The sequence below is a fragment of the Cnephaeus nilssonii genome (assembly GCF_951640355.1).
Source record: "Cnephaeus nilssonii genome assembly, chromosome: 8".
Lineage (NCBI taxonomy): Eukaryota > Metazoa > Chordata > Mammalia > Chiroptera > Vespertilionidae > Cnephaeus > Cnephaeus nilssonii.
The window spans coordinates 26192778-26214472 of NC_137079.1; the positions used below are offsets into that span (position 1 = coordinate 26192778).

The 21695-nt window shown below is 51.9% G+C and overlaps 1 protein-coding gene across 1 annotated transcript in view; it reads right to left on the reverse strand.

Moving 5' to 3' along the window:
• Window positions 1–21394, reverse strand: part of ANK1 (ankyrin 1) — a gene marked incomplete at its 5' end in the record, with an annotated part of 198141 nt that extends 176747 nt beyond the window's left edge. Inside the window, 1 exon segment of the mRNA XM_079779383.1 lies at window positions 21272–21394. Within this exon segment, the coding sequence (XP_079635509.1) occupies window positions 21272–21394 (123 nt within the window).
• Window positions 21395–21695: the final 301 nt, after the last annotated feature.

A 21695-nucleotide genomic window follows, 5' to 3' on the forward strand; every position in this document is an offset into this window, starting at 1 on the left:
GCTGAGGTTCACGGATATGTCCAGGGGTGTGAGGGGCTACCACCCAATCGGGCGTTTCTGGAGGGGAGCCCTGTGCCTCGCCTGCTTCACAGCCGGACAGTGAGGGGCCTCTGAGGCCCTGGACACTGCAGCCACTTCTTCTCCCCTTCCCCCCCCCCCTGCCCCTGCAGCTAATTTTCCTTCCTGGAACGACTCATGTCTTCTTAGGGAAACCAGGCTACCAGCACAGCAATGCCTCTACCTCGGGCCTCGGTTGGACGTGCTTCTCCAAGAGCCAAACAGATCCAGTCAAGCGGAACACCAACACTTTCCCCTACACACACACATACACACACACACACACACACACACACACACACACACACACACACGGCTCAGCTCATAAGTACTAAGACACCCTAGTGAAGAGGGGCCTTGAAGCAGCTCAGATTTTCGGAATCCCGAAGGAAGAGGAAGGGAAGCTGCATTCTGGGCGGATGAGGCATGTGATTTGTCTCGGGGGCACCTCGGTGTCGGACAGCAGCTGCAGCAGATATGGAGCATCTCGTGGCTACTTTCAGAGAAAGGCCCACGGCCACTCTTCAAGGACCAGCAGGGTCTGGGAAATGCCTCTATTTCAGATCTTTTCTTTTTTTCATTTCTGTCATAATTTGTTTCCACTAAAGTACAAGGTTGTGGTGGGCCCCAGAAAAGGGCCAGGGCCTTATGGTAAGAACAGTTTAGCCAAGTCCCCGTTGCCTAAAGTTCACCTGTTCGTCTTGGCGGCACGCCTGGGTCCTGCCCCCCAGGCCCCGGCAGGCCTGTGGTGGTGCCGGGTAAATACCCATCTCTCAGTGAACTGACGCAGAGGGACGCGGGGTGCAGGAGAGCGCCCCCTCCTTCCTCTGTGTCTCCAGGCACCGTGTGCTAACAAGGAGGCGGCTGGGCCATAACCAGAAGTGCCTCGGGCACAGCTGTCCACTCTCCGGCACAGGCAAAGGAAAAATTTACAGCTGAGGATTTTGCTTCCCGAGCTCTGGCCTCATTTCCCTCTGCTTCCCCTTCCCTGTCATGACTTCCCGCCTTTAAATGTCCCCTTTTCTCCCGTGTGACGGGCCCTCCCGGCATGACTTAAGACAAAACGCTCCACCCCAGCACGATTCTCGGGAGAGGCGGTGGGCGTCGGTGGTGGTCTGGACAGGAGGCATCTTTCATCCTGCCCATTTATGGAGCTTAGGATGGTAGGTGGGAGGGCACAGAGCTGCTCTGGAAGGGACTTGGGGGTGACCAGGTCCCCATCTTCCTACTCCTTCGCCCTCCCATCCTTGACCGCAAGCCCTCCTCTCCTGCTCCTCCAGGCCGGGGTGGCCCACAAGCAGGGCCCCAGCACCCAGGCCCCAGCTCAGGGCTGGCAGAGGGGCTGTGGCTAAAGAACCTGGGGCCGGGAGGAGTGAGGGGAGGATGCACAGCATGCGAAGGCGGGATGTAGCCCGAACGCTCAGCTCCAGGCGCCCAGAAGCCCTGGAGAGAGCGGCCACTGCCCTCTCCACACCGCGAGTTGGATGCGTGACCTAAACACTGACCCTGGAGAACAGACAAGGTGAGGAAAGCCACCCGTGACTCAGCCAGGTGGAGCCTCGCCTTGACCTCAAATCCATCCAACTCCAAAATCCCGGCTCTTTCTAATAGGCCACCCAGGTTCAATGCCAAGGCTCCACAGGAGGACACATCTCTCTGAACACCTAGTAGGTACTTTCAACGTCTAGTTCCCTTGGTCTCTGTGCCAGGTGTTCAACAACTGCTGACTGAATGAGTAGCTGTTCCCAGGGCCTCTCTGCCGAGCACGTGGGTAGCACAGCCACACGCTGGAAAGCAAAGAGGTCCCAGGGCGATGACTGATTCCCTAGATCACCCATTCACGTGGGGGCCCTTTCCCTCGAGGGACAGTAACATCGTCCTTTGTTCTTTTTGCTGTGTTTCTAGATGACCTAATGTTGCAAGTCCCCAGAGCAGAGAGGCTGCAGGCAAGAGAAAGAGGCCCAAGGACACCTGCTTGGCTTTCAATTCCTGGTTGCATCCTAGGCTCCCGCTCAAGGCGATTGCACCCCGGCCCTCGCACATGCAGGCAGGCAGGCTCCTTCCAGCCCGGCCCTGGGCCCTCCGGATCTTTCTAGGTCACCGCCCTCACCTGGCGCTTGCTGCCCAAATCCAGAAGCCCATTTCCTTTAACCCGCAGGCTGCAAGCGGTCGCCCCAGCCCCGCTCCTGGTCTTGGCGTGTCTGCAGGCGCCCAGGGAAGACCCTGATCCCACCGGTGGTTCCCAGCCGCCGGCAGGTCCACCAGCGCCGCCACGCGGCTGCCGGGCGGCCACCAGGGGCTCCAGACGGTGCCACCCCTGCAGCAATGCTGCCCCACCCCCAGTTACCTGTCCTCCTCCTCACACCGGAGCTGGCTGCTCAGCCGACCCCACCAGGGAAAGGGACTGACATTGAGTGTGCATGGCAGGGGGATGGTGAGGACAGACACGCATTTAATATTTCCTTTCAGCCTGGAGAGGTGAGGAGGGACAGGTGACCCGTTTTGCAGGTTAAAAAAGTGAGGTTCAGAGGAGCTAATTCAGCACGTGGTACAGCTCCGATCCAGCCACGGTCTGTCCAACACTAAAACCTGTGCACTTCCTTTGACACCACTGAGTGGCCTGACTGCCAACCTGAACGCTGAAGGTCCAAAGGAAAGCCTCTAACCTCCCCTTATCGTCGGATTGATGGATCTTATTTAGAAACCAACACGAGAGATGTGTGGGCAATGGAAATCTACCCCCTCCTGTACCCCTTTTAACTTTTCCGAGCAATTCTGCATACTTATGTTTCCAGGAACAATCCATCAAGGCCTCAGACACGCCTCATGGAATTTTTTTTTTTCAATAAAGGCCATTTGATCAATGTAAACCTAAATCTGATCGAGTGGAAAGACTTGTATGTACAAATTAGCAAATCAAAATCATTTCTATGTCTAATTTTTTTAGAAAAACAAAGGTATGTTACGGAACCTCCACGCTATCACAGGACCCCAGGAAGAGAATCACCAGGCACAGCTGAGGTCAGAAAAATGAGACCCCAGCTGCGGAGGCACACACCCCCTCCGACAGTGAACGCTAGGCTGGGGCGGGGGCGGGGGCGGGCCGGGGCCAGGGTCGCTGAGAGGCAGGACAGCCTGTTCCTGGCGGCACACCTGTGCTCCTGGCTGAGGGGGAGCTGGAGGCTGACCTGCTGGCCTTCGCACCGAAGCCGCAGCAGAATCCCACCTTGTCCAGCCGGCGTGGCTCAGTGGTTGAGTGTCGACCTATGAACCAGGAGATCCCGGTTCGATTCCCAGTCAGGGCTCATGCTTGGATTGCGGGCTCGATCCCCAGTGGGGGGCATGCAGGAAGCAGCTGATTGATGTTTCTCTCTCATCGATGTTTCTATCTCTCTATCCCTCTCCCTTCCTCCCTCTAAAATCAATGAAAAGGTATTTTTTAAGTAGGATTTTTTTAATGATGAATAATCTCCAAATGGCCATTGCAGAGCATTTAAAGCCAACTCAGAACCCTTCTAAGGGCAGGACCCTGTGCAACTAACTGCCGGTGCATGAAACCAGCCTTGCCTACAGCTCAAAAAGCGAGGGGGGCGGTGGGGCGGGGGGGGGAAGGACCAGAGCATTTTTAAACAACAGCGCCAGTAGAATGGAAGCCACCTAGAAATCAGAGCTGTGGCCTGGGGAATGTAACCTTGCCACCCAGGCCTCGGCTTCCTCATCCAGGAGAAAGGGGATCGCGTCTGGGCCGCTGCCCTCCTGAGTCTGTTGTGAGAGAGCAAATGAGAAAATGAAGGTGGAAGTGCTGGGAACAGGGAGGCCTGACACAAATACACGGGTTATTGTTCACCCAGACCCGCAGAGCTCTGGGATTTCTGAAGAACACTGACATTCCCCGGCAATTAAGTCAAATTAACACAATTCAAACAAAGCATCCAATTTTAGCTATGTGTCACAATTCCCCCTCAGCAGCACCACCAGGGCTGCCTCTCATGTGAGCAGCACCATGCACTAGACACAGGAAGGAAACCAAGCCATGCTGACAGCCCTATTCCCCAGGCAGGCACCAGGCGGCAACTCTTTTCACCACGGGAAGAGGTGCTCCTGGCTGGCTTCTCCTGCATCCAGCAGCCGAGCCATCCTGCTGGCCCAGCTCCTCAGAGCGCCCCCAGCGACGGAGGAGGGCGCAGCAACCACAGCACCCCCAGGATCGGATGCAGCAACTCCCCTGCTGGAGTGGAAATCAGAAGCGAGGTTCTTCCAGGACACCAGGCCTACAGCCTCAGTCTTCCCATCTGTGAAATAGGAGCAGTCATGCCTATTCTGTCTCCCTCACTCGCAGGATTGTTTAAGAAACCAGCCACGATTATTCTCTGGGCATGTGTTTAATGAATCACCAGGTTCTGGGGATGCAGAGATGACCGAGGTCCAGCTTTTGTGCACGGTCTAACAAAGAGAACAAGCATTTAGCCCAGGGTTGACACACTGCACTCAAGGCCAGATCCAGCCTGCTGCCCATTTCTGTATGATCCACAAGCTAAGAATAGTTTTCACATTTTCAAATGGTTGCGGGGAACAAAAAAATAACATTTCGTAACGTGGAAATGAAATAAAACTCAAATGTCGGCGTCCATAAATAAAGTTTTATTGGAATGCAGCCATGCTCATCCATTTGTGTGCTGCCTATGGTGCTTTTGTGCCACGACGACAGAGCCGAATACTCGCAACAGAGACTTAAAAATATTTACCATCTGGCCTTTTACCATAAAAAGTTCACCCAGCTCTGACTTAAACAAATGAGTGCTGTGAGAGTGAGGTGAGCAGTGCTAATGGAACACAAAAGAGGGGGCAATTATTTCTACTTAATGAAGTCAGGGAAGGCTTCTCGAAAGAGGTGATATTTATTCTGGATTTCAAAGAGGAATAGGAGCTTACTGGATAGCCAAGGGGAGGGGGGTTTTGGACCTGTGTCCAGCACTGGCAGGCAGTACAGTAGAGCGGGCGCGGGGGGGGGGGGGGGGGAGTTCTGGGAGGAGATGTGGGAGTGTGTAGAAAATGGCCCAGCACATATTTAGAGGAGATGAAGGAAAGGAAGGAAGAAGTTAAAGCTGAAAAGATGGGCTTAAGTCAAGTATGCAAAGTGCAGTGTACCTACTATGAGGCTTTGTTTATTAATCCTCACCTAAGGACATTTTTTTCCATTGATTTTTAGAGACAGTGGAAGGGAGAGGGAAAGACAGAGAGAGAGAAACATTGACGTGAGAGAAACACATCGATTGGTTGCCTCCTACAGGAGCCCCAACCAGGGCCAGGGATTGAGTCTGCAACCAAGGTACATGCCCTTGATCAGAATCGAACCTTTCAGTCCGTGAGCCAAGGCTCTATCCACTGAGCCAACCCGGCTTGGGCAAAGAAGCATTTCTTATTCCTTCTTTCCCCAAGGAAGAAGCAGGACAAAACAGTAGACAACTCAGATTAGACAGACAGACAGACATATTCCATCACTCAAGGGGCAACCAGACCTTGCACCCAAATCGCACTCAGAAGTCTGAGGTTCAGGCCTCACTCAGCCATAGCCTTGGGGAGGTCCCTCCTGCCACCCAGGCCTCAGTTCCCACCTACAGAAGGAGCAGCTGCACTTGATGAATGTGCCCCAAAGGCCAGAGGTGTGTGGAATAAACTGGGTCCACACCAGGCCACTCGCAGCCCATCGGGCCCTGAACACACCCAGAGCTGCACGTGGCTCCAAAGAGCACTAATTAGGGCAGTGGGACGAGGACCAGTTTGGAATAACCTATCCAGGGCACAGTTCCTTCCACCAGGCCCAGGGAAGGCTCAGGCGTCTGTGCCCAAACCAAGCTCCCTGGCAGCCTCGTCCCTCGCAGAGGCTCTGGAGGGTCCTGAATCACTGAGACCCTCAGCCCGCAGTCAGGGGGCCACAGCCAGTGGCTGCACACTCTTCCTCGTTCCACCTTTACTTGGTGGGGCTGTTTCCATAGTCCCTCTTCCCTTCTCTGAGTCCCTCCCACCAGGTTATGCTAAAAAATAAAATAAAATAAAAAAATCATAGCTCCTCAGGGCTAGAATGTCTTACGAGGGCCAGAAGAGACAAGCCTGGGGGCCCGCTTTTAGTATTTGCTTGGCCACTGAAAATAGCTATGTGACCTGGACAAGTCAGTCCCTTTCTCTGGACAGTTTCCCCATGACGGGGCTGGGGGGTGAGATCCCCAAGGTCCCTTCCGAGATGCTATGTCAGCTGGCCTCCTCCACAAGGCAGGCGGGAAAACAGAGGCCCGGAGAGTGGAGTCACCCTCCCAGGCTCACCCAGACACTTCCTAGGGACAAAGTCAGGGCCATCCTTAGCTCCTAATGTCCCCTTTCTAAGGCCCTGGTTGCACAGTCTGTTATGAGTCTGTCTATCTGTGTGTCCATCTCTATCTTTCTCTCCCTACCTCTGGTGCTGGCTCTTTTAGGAGGCGTGCATGCCTCCTCTCCCCAAGTGGGAGGGGTGTCTTATCTCACAGAGTCCAGGCAACTGACACGCAGCGTTCTCATTGAGCTCTAGGCTCTGTGTTAAGTGCTGTTAAATGTTTCTCACTTTTTGCTCCTCATCCTTCCCCATTTAGGCACTTTATCTACTTGATTTTGTTTAATCCTCACAGTAGCCCCAGAGACAGTAAGGTGAAGGATTCCGAATCAGGCAGCCAGTGTGACCCCCCAGCCCTGGCTCTGAGCCAATGGATGGCCTTGGGCAAATTCCTTGACCCTGCTGAGCTCTCCTGTGCGGCCCCGTGCGGGTCACTGTTGCCCTTCCCTTCCCTCTCTCTCTCTCTCTCTCTCTCTCTCTCTCAGTGGAAAGAACATCAGCCACCCTTGGCTGGGCCTCGCTGTTTTCCTGCTGGTAGCTGGGTAGGCAGTTGATAGACGAGAAAAACAGAAAACACCAATTTTAATCCACAACACCCTGCATCTGCTACCGCCTGCTTGTGATAAAAACCGGGACTTTAGAGAGAGGCGGCCAAGGTTCCCGCTCCAGCTCCAGTGCTTCGTGGTGGAGTGAAACACACTCAGTCTTCCTGCGTCTGACTGAACCGGGGGCCTGACCCCCGCTGCTCCACGGGGCTGTTGGAGGGACACACTTGGCGATCCGAGCTCCGTGTAACGATGGCTCCTGTCCTCGTGGCATCCACTGCCCTGCTCCCAGGGCTCTATGGGGCCTAATGGCCCTGTGACCCCTGGAGAGGGTTCTAGTTCAACAACAGCCCAGACCTAGACGTCCCTCACGGGGGCAGTCTTCGCCTTCCTCTCCCCAGTCCCCCAGAGCAGCCGCTGACGAAGACGGGACAGGTGTGCAGCACCTGGGCTTCCCTTGAAGCAGTGAGCGCTGCATTCCAGGGAGAGCAGGCCGGTGGGCCAGAGACTGGAACCGAAAAAGCCCTTCAGCTTGGAGCACTGACCTCCCCCGAGAACACTTAGAAGCTCGGTACGTGACAAAGCTGGGATTTTCCCAACATGGGCAATTCACCTCTCAAAGAGGAGTCTCTAAAGGGCCAGGCTTGTCTGACAGGCCGCACCGTATATCCCACAGCAGGCGCCCGTGCTCTGGGCCGTGGGTTTGCCTGGGTCTGCTTTCCAAGAAAACACTGGAGAACGGGCTGCTCCAGCCCCTCCCCCACGGGAGTCAAGGCCGCCAAGCTCCACAGGAGGAGGCTCGCCTTGCTCATGACCTTGAAAGCAGCTCTGAGTGTGACAGGCCCAGTCACCCTGCGCTGAAAATAGAAGGGGCCCTGCCTCCTGCTTTCTCTGTTCACCTGGGGCAGGTCCGCTCTGCCCTCTCAGAGGTCGCTCTTGGTTACAAACGTGGAAGGAGGCACCCGCCTGGCCTCCGCGAGAGGTTTAGAGAGTCACAGGGGTGCCGGTTACACGGGCTCTAGAAAAACACACGCCCAAAGGGCCGGCGCTGTTCACCTTGAGCACGGTGACCTCTAACAGCCCACGTGGCCCCTGAGCTTGACCAGGATGGTTTCCTCTCCTTGATCTGCCCAGGGTCAGTGTTGTGGAAATAATTCGTTGGATGGGATGAGTATAAAGGAGCTGAACCCAGACTCTATCCTTGGTGGTCTCTCCCACTTTTGCTGACATCCCTGGGCCCTCCAGTCTGGTACCCATTAGATCTGGACCCCAGGACGGCCTCCTCCACCCAGATTCCCCTTCCAGCACACCTTAGGCCAGGGGAAGCTAGCTGGCCTCTGGAACCATTTTGCCCTGTGGCCTTGTAAATTCACATAATCAACAGAATTACGGGTACCCCAGCGGAGGCTTAGAATCCCCTTACTTGAGAGGTAGGAAAACTGAGGCTCAGAGAAGTGTCCAAAGCTACACAAGAAAGTGAAAAGATCTGGAACTCAAGCCCAGCTCTCTCGATCCAGGGTCTGTTCTCTTCATCCACAACCACACGCAGTCAATGCTCACAGACTTGAGGGGAGGAAAGAGAGGCTCCTACAATCCGGATCACACTCAGGCTCTGGTAACTGAGAAACACAAGACAATGCATTAGTGTCATCTCCTGCCGGGGTCTGCAGTCCTGTGCGGTCTTAGGGCTTCGTTGAGAGTGTCATTCGCTTTAAAAGGCCTGGGAAATGCCCTGGACCCACGCAGGAACACCACCTTACCAACCTCCCTTCAGGGTAGGCCCCCCTTCTGTAGCATCTCTGACCCAGACTCAAGAGAGCTTCTTGGAGGAGGTGAAGCTGGGCTGCAAAGGATGAGCAGGGATTGGACTGAGCTCCAGAGAGAAGGGAACAGCAGGAGAAGGCGCAGGAGCCGCAGAGCAACACAGACCCTGGGAGCGGGGAGAAGGGCCCAGGGGTAGGCAGATCCTGATGACCTCGGAAGCCATGGGAAAGAGTTTGACATGAATCTAAAAGCAGTGGGAAGTAACTGAAAGGTCTTATGAAGGGAAGTGACCACTACCAAAGTGCATCTGAAAAACCATGACTCTTGCTGCAAGAGAAAGACTGGGTTGGGGGGCCAGACCAGAGGAGGTGACCGCAGGACTGAAGCCTGGCAATGCAAGCAGGTGATGCACGCAGGGTGGGGGGAAAGGTGAGTTCGTGGGAGAGATGGCCAACGTGCTTCCTGAAGAATCTAACGATGGTATAGCTTTTCCCTGGGTACAGAATCATAAAGAATGTTTTCCCCATCTGCCTCTTTTCCGTCCTGTCATGTGTGGGACAATATTGAAAGCATGTGGGTTAAAGCGCTAAGATTCAACCACACAGCGTGTAGCCCAGATGTCCTTCAAATAAATGCAGATCTGTTCAAGAATGAGGTCAAAAGGCTATGCCACATACAACAAGCAAGAAGACAATGTTAAAAGAAAGACAAGCCTAAAGCAGATAGTGGAGCAAGCCTGCTGGAGAACTCTGCCCTCACATGGCTCCCTACGCATCGCTCAATGACGGCAGATGGGCATGGGTGCTGTCCTAAAGCAGAGAAGACTCTCGGACTGAATCCATCGCACGCCTGGCCCCTCCCAAAGCACCCCTGGCAGGGCGGGGCATCACCTAAGATCAGCCGGGTGGCGTGCTCATTTCAGAGTGGCAGACGCCAAAGCAGCTCCTTCAAACAGCATCAAAGTGAACTGGCCAATTGCCGCGCCAACGGAGAATCTAACATCGCCATAAATTCAATACAACTCGACAGACATCTCGGACTTTGAAGCTTTTCTGACTTGGGCTGTTTCCGATTCTTCACTTTAATTGGAATTTCACATCAGGCTCACGTTTCTCCACCGTCTCTCCTAATTCATTTAAGAAATTGGCAGCAATACTAGATGAGTATGCTCAACCTTGAGATGTAACCTTGATGGAAATGAACTCACTATGTTTCAATTATACACAAAGTGAGAATTTAGCTAAGTGGGCCCAGACTTTCACCTTTTAAATCTGATTTAACTTTCAAAAGGAAAGCTCTGGTGGTCATATATTTTTAAATATTTTTTATCCATTCAGTGCTCTGTCACACACACACCCCCATCACCACCGCATCCACAGTATATGAATTCCCATGTCTTGATTTTATTGGTTGCTCCAGGGTAGGAGATGGGCGTGAGTGTGAACTGAGGCCTTGGACCAGGCATTTATTGAGTGCTTACTACATACCAGGTGCTTTACATATGTTAATTCACATCATCCTTCCAATAACTCTGCATGGTTGTGTGGTAGATATTCTCCCCACTTTACAAAAGGCAAAACGAAGGCTTAGGGAGAGTAACTGAACAATTAGTCCAAAGTCACCCAGCTGTAACATCTGAGCCAGGACACCTACCCAGAACCATCTGACTCCACTAATTCCAAAGCCCACATCTCTTCATGGCTGCTCGACATCACAATCAAAGACGACCTCATGACACACAAAAGTCCTCTTAATTTTCTGGTCACCTTGCCCACAAGCACGCCTGCATAATACGGGGAAAGGCGGCCAAACCTCACCTGGGATTTAGGAGGCAACGTTTAAACTGAAGTCCAGGGTTTGAAGTGAAAGATTCAGCAGATGGGGATCTCTAAGGGCAGAGAAAGCACGCGTACCCTAAGCACTGGAACAAGTTCAGAATACAGCCGAGCGCAGCACGTAGGAAAGAACGAGAGGAGACGGGAAAGGCAGCTGTGGGCTCCACAGGGGCGCCCGGGAAGTGACGAGCCTGGACTTTATTCTAAGGGCAGTTAGGAAACCAGTGGAGGATTTAAAGGAAGGACTGTCGAGATCTGATTTGCATTTCTGGAAGATCACTCTGGCGGCAGAGTGGAGTATGAGGCCCAGCACACACACATTTTCAGGTTGGTTTACAATGGACAGCTCCACATGCCAAGGCCTGACTGCCCAGGCATTCGGGACCACACTCCAGCTCCACTTGGAGCCAGTACCTACTTGGCTCTAGTCCACGTCACTTTGGAGTTCTTTATTGGGGGAGTGACATTATCAATAAATTCCAGCTTTCCTCTCCAGAAGACCCACAGGCAGGGAGGACCCAGCTATGCCCTTTGACAGCAGGGCATCCCTATCTTGTCTTTTAATTACATTACGTTACATTTTTAAATTACATTATCTCTAAGTGCATTCCTAGTGTTTTTTTTTATTAGAAGCATATTCTTAAAAACATATTTTTTTATGGATCATATTGAGTAATTGCATAGCATTTCACCATAAGGGTGATGAAGTCAAAGTCATTTGTCTAGGAGGTAGGGTCGCCCTGCCTCCTAACAGCCCATCTCCTGCCCCAAGGGCTTGCCCTCCCTGCCAGCATGAGCATCCACCAGTCAGATTTCTTCCCTCCCACAGGACCCTGGAAGCTTTGTCACGTGCATGTGCCCTATTTAAAGCCATCACTAGCCCAGCACGCATAGCTCAGTGGTTGAGCATCGACTATGAACCAGGAGGTCATGGTTTGATTCCTGGTCAGGGCACATGCCTGGGTTGCAGGCTCAATCCCTAGAAGGGGCATACAGGAGGCAACCAATTAATGATTCTCTCTCATCATTGATGTTTCTATCTCTCTCCCTCTCCCTTCCTCTCTGAAATCAATAAAAATATATATTTTTAAATAAAATAAATGTCCTAGCCAGTTTTGCTCAGTGGGTAGAGCATCGGCCTGCAGACTGAAGAGTCCTGGGTTCGATTCTGGTCAAGGGCACATGCCCGAGTTGCAGGCTCGATCCCCAGTGGGGGGCATCCAGGAGGCAGCCAATCAAAGATTCTCTCTCATTATTGATGTTTCTATCTCTCTCTCCCTCTCCCTTCCTCTGAAATTAATAAAAATATTTTTTTAAATAAAATAAAATAAAATAAAGCCATCACTCAAAAGATCTGCACTCCAGAAGAGTTCGGGCTTGAATTGACTGCCTCTCCTGTTCAGCTGACAGGTTCCCCGATATTTACAAACATGGCTATTAGCTTGCTCCCTCTATCAAGTCAGAGCCCCAAGAAGCTACCTAACTATATATTCCTCAAAAAAGGAATTATTATTTTCTTCCTCACCTGTTCCCCCTCCTCTTTCCACCAACTAACTACCCAATACCAAGTCAGAAATGAGATCCTGTAGACACTTAATTATACACACACACACACACACACACACACACACACACACAAGCATGTTAACATGTCAAAATGAAACCTACAAATTCATGCTGGACTACTTACTTGCACCCACTTTATTACCCAGAAAGACCAACTTTCTCAACCACCCAAATAGCTCCAGTTTGTTACATGCTCTCCATCCCCACCAGCTACCCCAGATCAAACCAGCCGATCCCTCAGCTGGGTTATCACCCCTCAGCATCCAGACACCCAGCTCACCACCGCCATCACCCCCACCCAGCCCATTTCTTCATGGAAGGCAAGTAACCTTCTGCCTGGAGCCCCTCAGGGCTGCCTCTGCCCTTTGGACCCAGCCTGGGCCCCTGTCTCTGCTCCTTCTGCAGCCTCGTCCTGCCCTCCCTCGCTCTGCTCTCTTTGCTCCAGCTCTTGGGCCCACAGTTTCTGGACCACCTCCTCTTCCAGACCTCATTTGCTCACCCTCCACACAAGCTCTTGCCTCAGCTAAATGGCCTGCCCCTCGTCCACCAGGCTGACCACTAGCAGTCTATGAAGACCCAGCCTCCATCCCAAAAACCTCTCCAGCCCATCCCCTCCCAGGCCCAGTCCAGGGGCCCTGGCCAAGTTGACTTCCCCCATGGGACTGGCCACAGCACTGAAGTCAAACTGCCTACTTCCTTTGGGGAATTGGGTGCAGAATAAATAACAAGTGAATGCAAATCCTCTACTTTCTCACCTCTTTCCTTCATCTCCGGGTTTGTTTCTCCCTCACGTGTTCCCATCAACGTGTTTCTGTCAGTCAGCTAGCACAGAGGCTCTCCAGGAGCTCCCAGCAGGCTCTGCGGTGGGAGGTGGGGCGGGTCTGCTTGTAAGAAGCCCTCTCCCCCCAGGTGGTTCTGACACTAGCAAAGCTGAGGGCCCATTGGGACAGACCCTGCAGGGTCTCTTTTCCTGAAGGTCTCACTTGTCCCTTCAGTTTCAGAATTGGATCTAGGAGTTCTGGCTCTGGCCAGTCCATAATCAAGCGCCTCTTTCCCTTTTCCTTGAATGCTTCCTTTCATCCGCCCGCTCCTCTCCCAATTCTATTTTAATGGTACTCTGTGCCTTCTAATCCCCTGTGCCAGTTTTCTCCCTGACTGCACTGCTCTTCATGGGCACTATGAACCCACTTGACTTCACGGGGCAGGAAATGAGACCCAGGGATCCAGGGGCTGAACGTGAGAACTTCGGGCAAGAGCTGGGCTGTGCTCATCTTCTACTCCCACCTGCCCCTGACACACCCAACCCCAAGGCCGGCTCCTGGCAAGCAGGTCACATAAAGCCGGGGACCTCAGAGGCCCAGGGGTTCCTCTCCATACCAAGCAAAAATCCCAGGATCTACTCAGTATCTATGTGTGTAATGTCAGAACAGTATTAAACAATTATATGGAGGACATGCTGACGATATGATAGGTAGAGAAATCTCCAAAACAGAAAGTAGGGGGAAAGAGCCGTTTTGTGAGGCAGGGGAGCCAGACACAGAGCAGGTGACCACAAGGACTCAGTTTTCAGTGGCTCTTTCATCTGGCCTCTTGTCTTTACCCATGTGCCTGGACAAGGTCCTGCCCATCACATGGGCCAATCCTGCGACCACAGAAGAGCCTGTAGACACTCCTGTTCCCACTGGAATCCAGACGCCAGCGCTCTGCCCTGAGTCCACATCACCTCCTCCTCTGGCAGCTTTCCCACGAACCTGCAAGTCCTTCACACGAAGGCAGGGGAAATAGCATCAGTGCAGACTCCCCTGGCGTGCCTAGCACAGCCTTGACTCTCCTGAGGGTCCAACAAATGCCTCAGAAGGCGGCCTAGTGCAGAGGTCGGTGAATAAGCTTTGAAGTCAGGTGGGTCTGGGTTTGAGCCCAGCTCTGACCTCATTGTAACCATCCGATGGTCCTTTGAGGGATCCAAGGAGGTAATGGCTCTAGGGCATGCGGGCTCTCAGTAAATACAGACCCCACCTTTGGTCAACAAAGAAGGTTGCTTTGCAGCTATCCTTGTCAACCATACTCTGAAATGGATCGAAATGTATTAACTGAAGCTACTAGTATATTAGCACCTTAGCAAACACTCAGAGAAATATTCTCTGAGGGGAAGCATCCAGTCACACTTTTTAAAGTTGTTTAAAAAATAATAATAACTGGATGGCCAGTACATCTTCTCTGCTTTAGCTCTGGGTATCCCTAACACAAGTTCTCCTTTCTTGCAAGATGCATCATGCTTGCACTCCTAAGATGCACAGATTCTCCCTGGAGGAGTCTGACTGCCCATAGCACCATGTGTTCCATTATCTGTGATAGTCCACACCCCTGATTTGTCGGTCACGACCCTCACAGCAATGGTATTCTCAGAAAATTTAGGAACCACTATTTTTTTTGTGAGAGAGAGAGAGAGAGATCAATTTGTCATTCCACTTATTTATGCACTCATTGTTTGCTTCTTGTATGTGCCCTGACCAGAGATCAAACCCACAACCTTGGCGTATCAGGACAACACTCTAACCAACTGAGCTACCCACCCAGGGCTAGGAACCACGTTTATGTTCCCCTTTTGATATACAGGTACAATTGCCAGGCAGGACTTTAATAAAGCCCATCTCAAAGTTATAGACTGGACTCATGTAGATAACTAAGTCTACGATTGTAAATCTTGTCAAAAGAGAAAATTCATTCCATTCCTGAAAATAAAATGAAGGTATGATTGAAAGTACCCTTTTCTCATTTACCAGCACTGCAATAATAATGTGCTGGCATTCCCAGACGAATACTGAGATTTCATGCTCAAAGAAATTCAGAGCTTGTTCACTACACGTAGCTGATAAATGCAAGAGCTGAAACTAGAACCATCTGACTCCTAGCCTAATGCTCTGTAAGACATAGACTTTTAAGTTTTCTTTTTTTAATATTTTGTATTGATTTTTAGAGAGAGAGGAAGGGAGAGGCAAAGAGAGAGAGAAACATCGATGGGAGAATGAAATATCGATCTGTTGCCTCCTGCACTCCCCCAACTGAGGATTAAGCCCTGACCAGGAATCGAACCGGGAACCTTTTGGTGCACGGGATGATGCCCAACCAACTGAGCTGAACTGTTGTTTTTTTTCAAGAACCAAAAATGGAGATGTGGAGCCAAGCAAAGCTTATCAGCCTTTTTACAAAAACTTTATGATGAGGACAGACTTTGCTTTGGTCAGAATAATTCAGGGGGGGGGGGGAGGAGGGAAGAACCAAGTCTTCCAAAATCAAATAGAAAGACCAAGAAAAAAGTCTGAACCTATTAAATGTAGCTTCTAAGTCCATTCAAGCCATAAATATTCAGTGATGGTTATGTACAAAGACTTAGACTTGGGCCTCACGGAGCTTACAATTTAGTAGAAGGGAGGAAACAAGAATGGGTGTGATACACACACACACACACACACACACACACACACACACACTGGAAAAAATGACAGGTCGACAAATAGCAGAGTGTAGAATAAGGCTGACTGGGGTGGAAGTGAGGAGGGACATTCAGGAAGGTTTCTTAAAGAAGAGAGGGATGGGCTTTGGCATTGATGAGGAAGAAATGGATAACAGATCAGCCTTACAAAGGCATGATTAAGGCAAATCATGGAAATGAGTTAACATGTGTGAAAAGTGCCTGGCACACAGTATCCATTCCCCAATGTTTGCTCATTTTTATTGGAAGATGGGGGAAGGAGGCCTTAGACTGAGTTAAAAAAAAAAAAGACATTGCTATATTGAGAGGAGACAGGCAGAACTGGTGAGCAAGCAGTTTGCTAGTTTGCTGGGGTGAGCAAGAGAAGAGAGACGTCCCAGAGGCTGGCTCGAGGTCCCCTTGACAGAGAGGTCACTTGCTTCAGGCTCTGAATTTCAGCTACTGCCCCACTTTGAACAGTGGCTTTGGGAAGCAAATGATGTGCAAACCATATAGTTCTGGACATAATTAAGGGCATAACATCTCTGCCCTCAAAAACCTGCTCTCCTGGTCTGGCGGATGGTTGCTAGCGGGTGGTGACAAGAGCACCCAGGAACAACATCCTCCCCCCCACCACTGCCTCTGCAGCAGGGAGGGGGGCACCGGGTTGGAAGATGGACATACAGCAGGCTTGGAATATTCCCACATCGTCAGCCACTGCAAGCACCTCCCAGAGCTCAAGAGGGGCAGGGCCACTTCCACTTTTTGAGGTTCCCAAGGTACTAAAATAAGAAGAGACGTCAAAGCAGGGTTACCAACGTTGTATTTTTAAAGCTTGCAACTAATAAATTAACACATTTAGTAATGAACATGCAATGCAACAGAATTATACTATTCAAAAGCCAAACGAATTATCAATTCACATTGCAACATATACTAGTGATGTCATTTAGCAACGGAACCTGGGTTTAAAGATGTGTGATGAACACCATTCTCTCCTTTTTAAATATGTATTTATTGGTTTCAGAGAGAGGAAGGGAGGGGGAGAGAGAAAGAGAAAGAGAAACATCGATAAGAGAGAAACAGTGGATAGGTTGCCCCCTGCATGCCCCCTACTGGGGACCGAGCCCACAACCTCGGCATGTGCCCTGACCAGGAACTGAACCTGTGACCTCTTGGTGCATGGGTTGTCGCTCAAGCACTGAGCCCCACCAGACCAAACATTGTCTTTTGGTCTTGTCAGTATTTTCTTGGGTTAAATGTATAAACTCATTTGGAGATAACAACAGAAGTGTAAATTTGAGGACCTTTACAAATGGGCAACATGGGCCCAGATGACCCTCCATCACCATCCTGGTGATAAGTGATAAGGCCGGCCAACCACTCCAGTCTCATGCAGGTACCCCCTTTCTCCTCTGTGGTTCCAATCACTGGATCAACCAAAGACATCTCTGCAGTCCAGGAGCAGGGCCTGGTCCAGCTGTGCGAGGGAGGCTGAGGGCCCTTCTGGGAGCGCTGCACACACTGGAAGGGCTGCCAGCACCGCGTGCACAGCAAAGGGGTGACGGTCCCTTCCCACTCTGGGGCTTGCTTTTTCCTTTCTGAGCCTCCTCGGCGTGGCTGCCCGAGGCCCTGTGCAAACACTGCTGTTGTTCCAAATGGCTAAAACCACTTGACATTTAGTGCAGCAGAGACCCTGCGAGGAACTCACTGCACCAAAAAATTAGATGGTTCCACTGCCTGCCTACAAATTTCTATTGCATTGCAAATGATTAGAAAAGAAGGCAATGTCGGGCTTTCTTCAGATCCGCGCCACCCCCCCCCTCAAATGCAGCCCATCAAAGAGTGTATTGTTCACCTGAACACATGCCTATGACCAAGACAACATCCAGGCATACAAATACAGATGCACTCACTCAACCACTCACTGCACACAGGTTCATTTACTGCATGCCCGCTGTTTGGCAGGTACTGCTACGAACAGGATATGATCTTTTCCTTCACTGACATCCGAAGATGACATACATGGAGAGAGCGAGGGACAGAGAGCTTGGTTAACACTATCGCAGGGTACTTAACCGGACCTGCAGGTAGTTAACCTTAATATAGCTGAGCCCTGGCCGGTATGGCTCAGTTGGTTGGCACTGTCCTGTGAACCAAAAGGTTGCTAGTTCGATTCCAAGTCAGGGCCCATACCCAGATTGTGGGTTCAATCCCTGGTGGGGGCACATGCAGGCAACCAATCAACGTTTCTCACATCGATGTTTCTCTCCCTCTCTCCCTTCCTCTCTCTCTAAAACATCAATAAAAACATTTCTAAAATAGAATAAAGCAGAGCTGAGATGCCAGCTCCCTTCCTTCCCTCTCTACTCCTTCATCTCTTCATCCTCTCCTCCTTTAATTCTGCTCCTCTTTCTCCCATCCACTTTTCGCCCCGACCTCCCTGTCCTCCTCTCCTAACCTCAAGCTCTGGGTTAACATAAAAAGCACACGCTTTCTTATGCCCGAGGCTTCCTCAGCCCTAGAAAGCTGTCGTTCTTAATGCAAATGCATGCTTTCCTCGTGCTTTGCAATTTATTTCCATCCAAACCTTCAGAAACAGGGGGGACTTATCAGTACATGTCATAAATACTGGATTTTATTCTTTTTTTTTTTTTTTCTTAAAGCTGCAGCTCCTCCAGCAAGCATCAGACGAGGACGGTGCCACACAAACAGAAAACTGAATGAAGCCCCAGAAGAATGCGGGCGTTTCAGAGCGCCAGAGTTTTAGCTCAGTTCCCTGTGTCAAGGTGGTTTCTATCTGTGTCAGTCAGTGCGTCACAACATCAGCCTCCATCCCCCGTGGCACAGCACCCCTTAGCAAGCGCCTTCCCACACAATTTCATCAACTGTAAAACGGCAACCACCATTGATGTTACAACCGTGATTATGTCTACAAATGGGGAGGGATGCGGCTCTGCTCAGCCAGTCCCCGTGAAGCAGGTTCCCCATGGGACAAACCCCTTTCCTTTTAGTAAATTCAGAATGCTCATTGCTTAGCGATATATTCATATGATTTACCAATTCACTGGAATAACATGTTTATTTGCATGGGTGAAGTTCTTTCTTCATGCTAATGTCAGGATGGTTCCACAGCATCCCCATAGTCCGTGACCAACCATAAAGTCCTCAGCTGCTTGATTTTAATATACTTTCCCTTGAAAAAACTACTTCGTTTGTGAAAAATGCGTCTTAGACTTCACCTTCTCTGAACCTTAATTTACACCCCGCCCCCATCCCAGCCATCTGCTTACCCAGCCCCTCTATGCGCTTCCTCCACCTGCCCTGAACATCCTTCTCTACATTTCTCTGCCTCCCTCACCTTTCCCTCTGGGCCTTCCTCCTTCTTGTGATTTTGTATTTTGCTATAAATTTTAACTCTATTCTGTGGAATATTCTCTCAAGGCCATGGCAATAGCTAAAAGAACTCAAAATCATCAAAAAATACAAATGTACCATATTCCTTTTGACTTAAAGAATCAGCTTTAAGAGTTTATGACGTTGCTAAGAATTAACTTTCCTTATTATTGTTGTATCAATCATAGCACCCAGAATATTGCAAAAAATAACGAAAACCTGTATGGAAGAGCTCTGAATGCTTACTGACGCAGTATACTGTGACCAGCTAGTAACACAACATAACGCAACCCGGGGGGAGGGGAGTATACCATCATCCAGCACTGAAAATGGAAATAAAGTTGAGTAAAGACGTAAAGATAAAGACCAGAGGAGGAAAAAGAACACTGAGACTGCACGTTCGTATGCGTGTAGTACATGCAGTCATGATTCGGAGTTACATTAAAGGGTTTTTCGTAGAATGAAAAGAAGTCAAAGGAGAGAGTGAGGGAGAGTTCTCTTTGGACTACTGCTCAAAAAAATATATATTTATGGTATCAGGAGCATCAAGGAAGAAGCTGGAGAGCGAGAAGTGGGATAAAAACACTGAGTGAGCAGTTTGGAGAGAGGGTTGGCACAGCTCCTAACGCAATAGGCAGGAATGGAAATCGAGAGCACGCTTCCTAGCAAGAAGTTTACATTCATGCCAAGACAGTGGGTGATCGCCCAGACTCCCCCCTGCCTGACTCACAGGATGGGCTCCGGTATTTCCGACCCCAGCAGCAGGCCTGGGGGGGGGGGGAATCTCTCCGTGGCACCAACCCAAACTCTGATTCACCATCGGTTTGGGGAAGGCCTCTTTTTTGGCCCGCTAAAGGGGTGGTACTTTTGTGAAACTACTGTTTACACACAAGATGGCAATCCCTGAGGGAGGAGGGGCTGCCTTTTGAAGGGGTGCCGGAAAGCCCAGGCGTATTGGTTACTTGGGTTACAATCAGAGCACATCTCTGCCCTGGGCGCCTCCTCTTTAGGAAAAGGCTGGGTGCTGGTCCGGCTGACCAACTGGCCAGTGGAGTGGGACCCACAGGCAGCCTGTTCCCCACAATCCGCTGTCGACCACAAGGTCCCACTTTTTTTTCCTCAGGGTGAGACAAGTTCAGGAAAAAAAAGTATTTCCTTCTTCACCAAGACCAATGCCTCTGCCCTGGAACCCCGAGGGGCCCTTCTCCCCAGCAGGGAGGCTCGTAGGCCACGCTCCACCTCGACTTCTTCGGGTTAAAATGGCCCTCCTGAAGCTGGAGCTCAGCCTCCTGGGGTGGGGGGCGGCCTTCAGCACCTCTGGTCTGGAGCCCTCTGCCCAGTGAACTGCCCCTTCCCTTCAAATCCAAGGTGTTTCCCACCAAACGGTTTTTCTCACCAAGGGGGTTTCTAAAGGTGCTTTGAGTCAGGGGTAGGAAGACCCCAGACCCAGAAGGAAAGTGCTGAACACAGCAACAGTTACCTAAGAGGTCCGGTCACGGTAGGGGACATAGCTTGTCTCCACGAAAAGGCAGACCTGTTCTCTGACCAGGCCGCGGGCCAGGCTGGACAGCACCGTGTCTGCTTCCAAAGGAACTTCCCCTCCAGGCCATAGGTTGCTCATCTAAAGTGGCCGCACAGAAGACGTTGCCAAATGCCCCGGGGTCATGCCTTTCTGCGCTGTCCCAGAGGGTTAGGAAGGCGCTTCCTGGGCTCCAGAAGGGACAGGGAAGGGCAGGAGCCCCACTTGTCCAGAGACCTGGGAACGATGCCCTCCACGCGAGAGAGTGGGTTATGGGGGGAGCGCCGGGCAGAGGAACCTCCGGCGCCCGGAGCCGCGTTTACCCAAACCAGCTTCCTTGGAAAGCCAGAGAGGCGACGAGCCCAAGGGAGCAAGCCCACCCAACCCGCCGGGGGCAGGGAGGCCAGAAAAGTTCCTCCCAGAGAGAGCAGGGCTGCCGGCAGCTGTCCAGGGTGCTGAAAGGTCTCCGCGGGCACCGGCGGGCCCCCGGCTTCTGCGCGCCTTCAGCCTCCGGGCCGCCCGCTCTGCCCTCCAGACTCCTGCCCTCTCCTCTTCCCCGCCGCACCTCGGCTTCTCTTCCTCTTCCCTCCTCTCCTCTCCGCTCCTCCGCCCGTGCCCTCCACTCTCGGGCGGCACCAACTCCGCCGGCGCCCGGCCCCGCGCCCCCGCCTCGCTCGGGTCTGCCGAGCCCCTTCCCCAGCAGCCACCTCCAGGCGCCTCTGCCGCTGGACTGCCGCCTCCGCCCCCTCATACCTTCTTCTTTCGGTCGCGGGAGCGGTTCCTTCGCTTCCTGTTTTCCTCCCTCTCCTTCTGCTCCTGAAGGGCCTGCGCCTCGATGTCTTTGATTTTCTTCAGCTGTTTGGCCGCTTGAGCCATGGTGGGTCGCGGTGCCCAGGTCTCCGCCTCCCGGACCCCTCACGCTCGGCAATGCAGGTGGCGACAGCCTCCCGAGGAGGAAACAAGGAGTCTCTGCTCGGCGAGGGGGGAGCTTCTCTCCCTGCCGCGGGGAGGATGCGGCCGGGTCGGCGGGGAGGTGGCTGCGAGCCGCGCGGAGGGCTAGGCGCACCGCGGCTGCCGGCGGTCCCCGGATGGCGCCTCCCGCCGCGGCCCGAGCTCGCTTGCCAGCGCCCGGGACGGGCTCTGGGCTCGGCCCCGCCACCTCCCTTCCTCTGTCCCC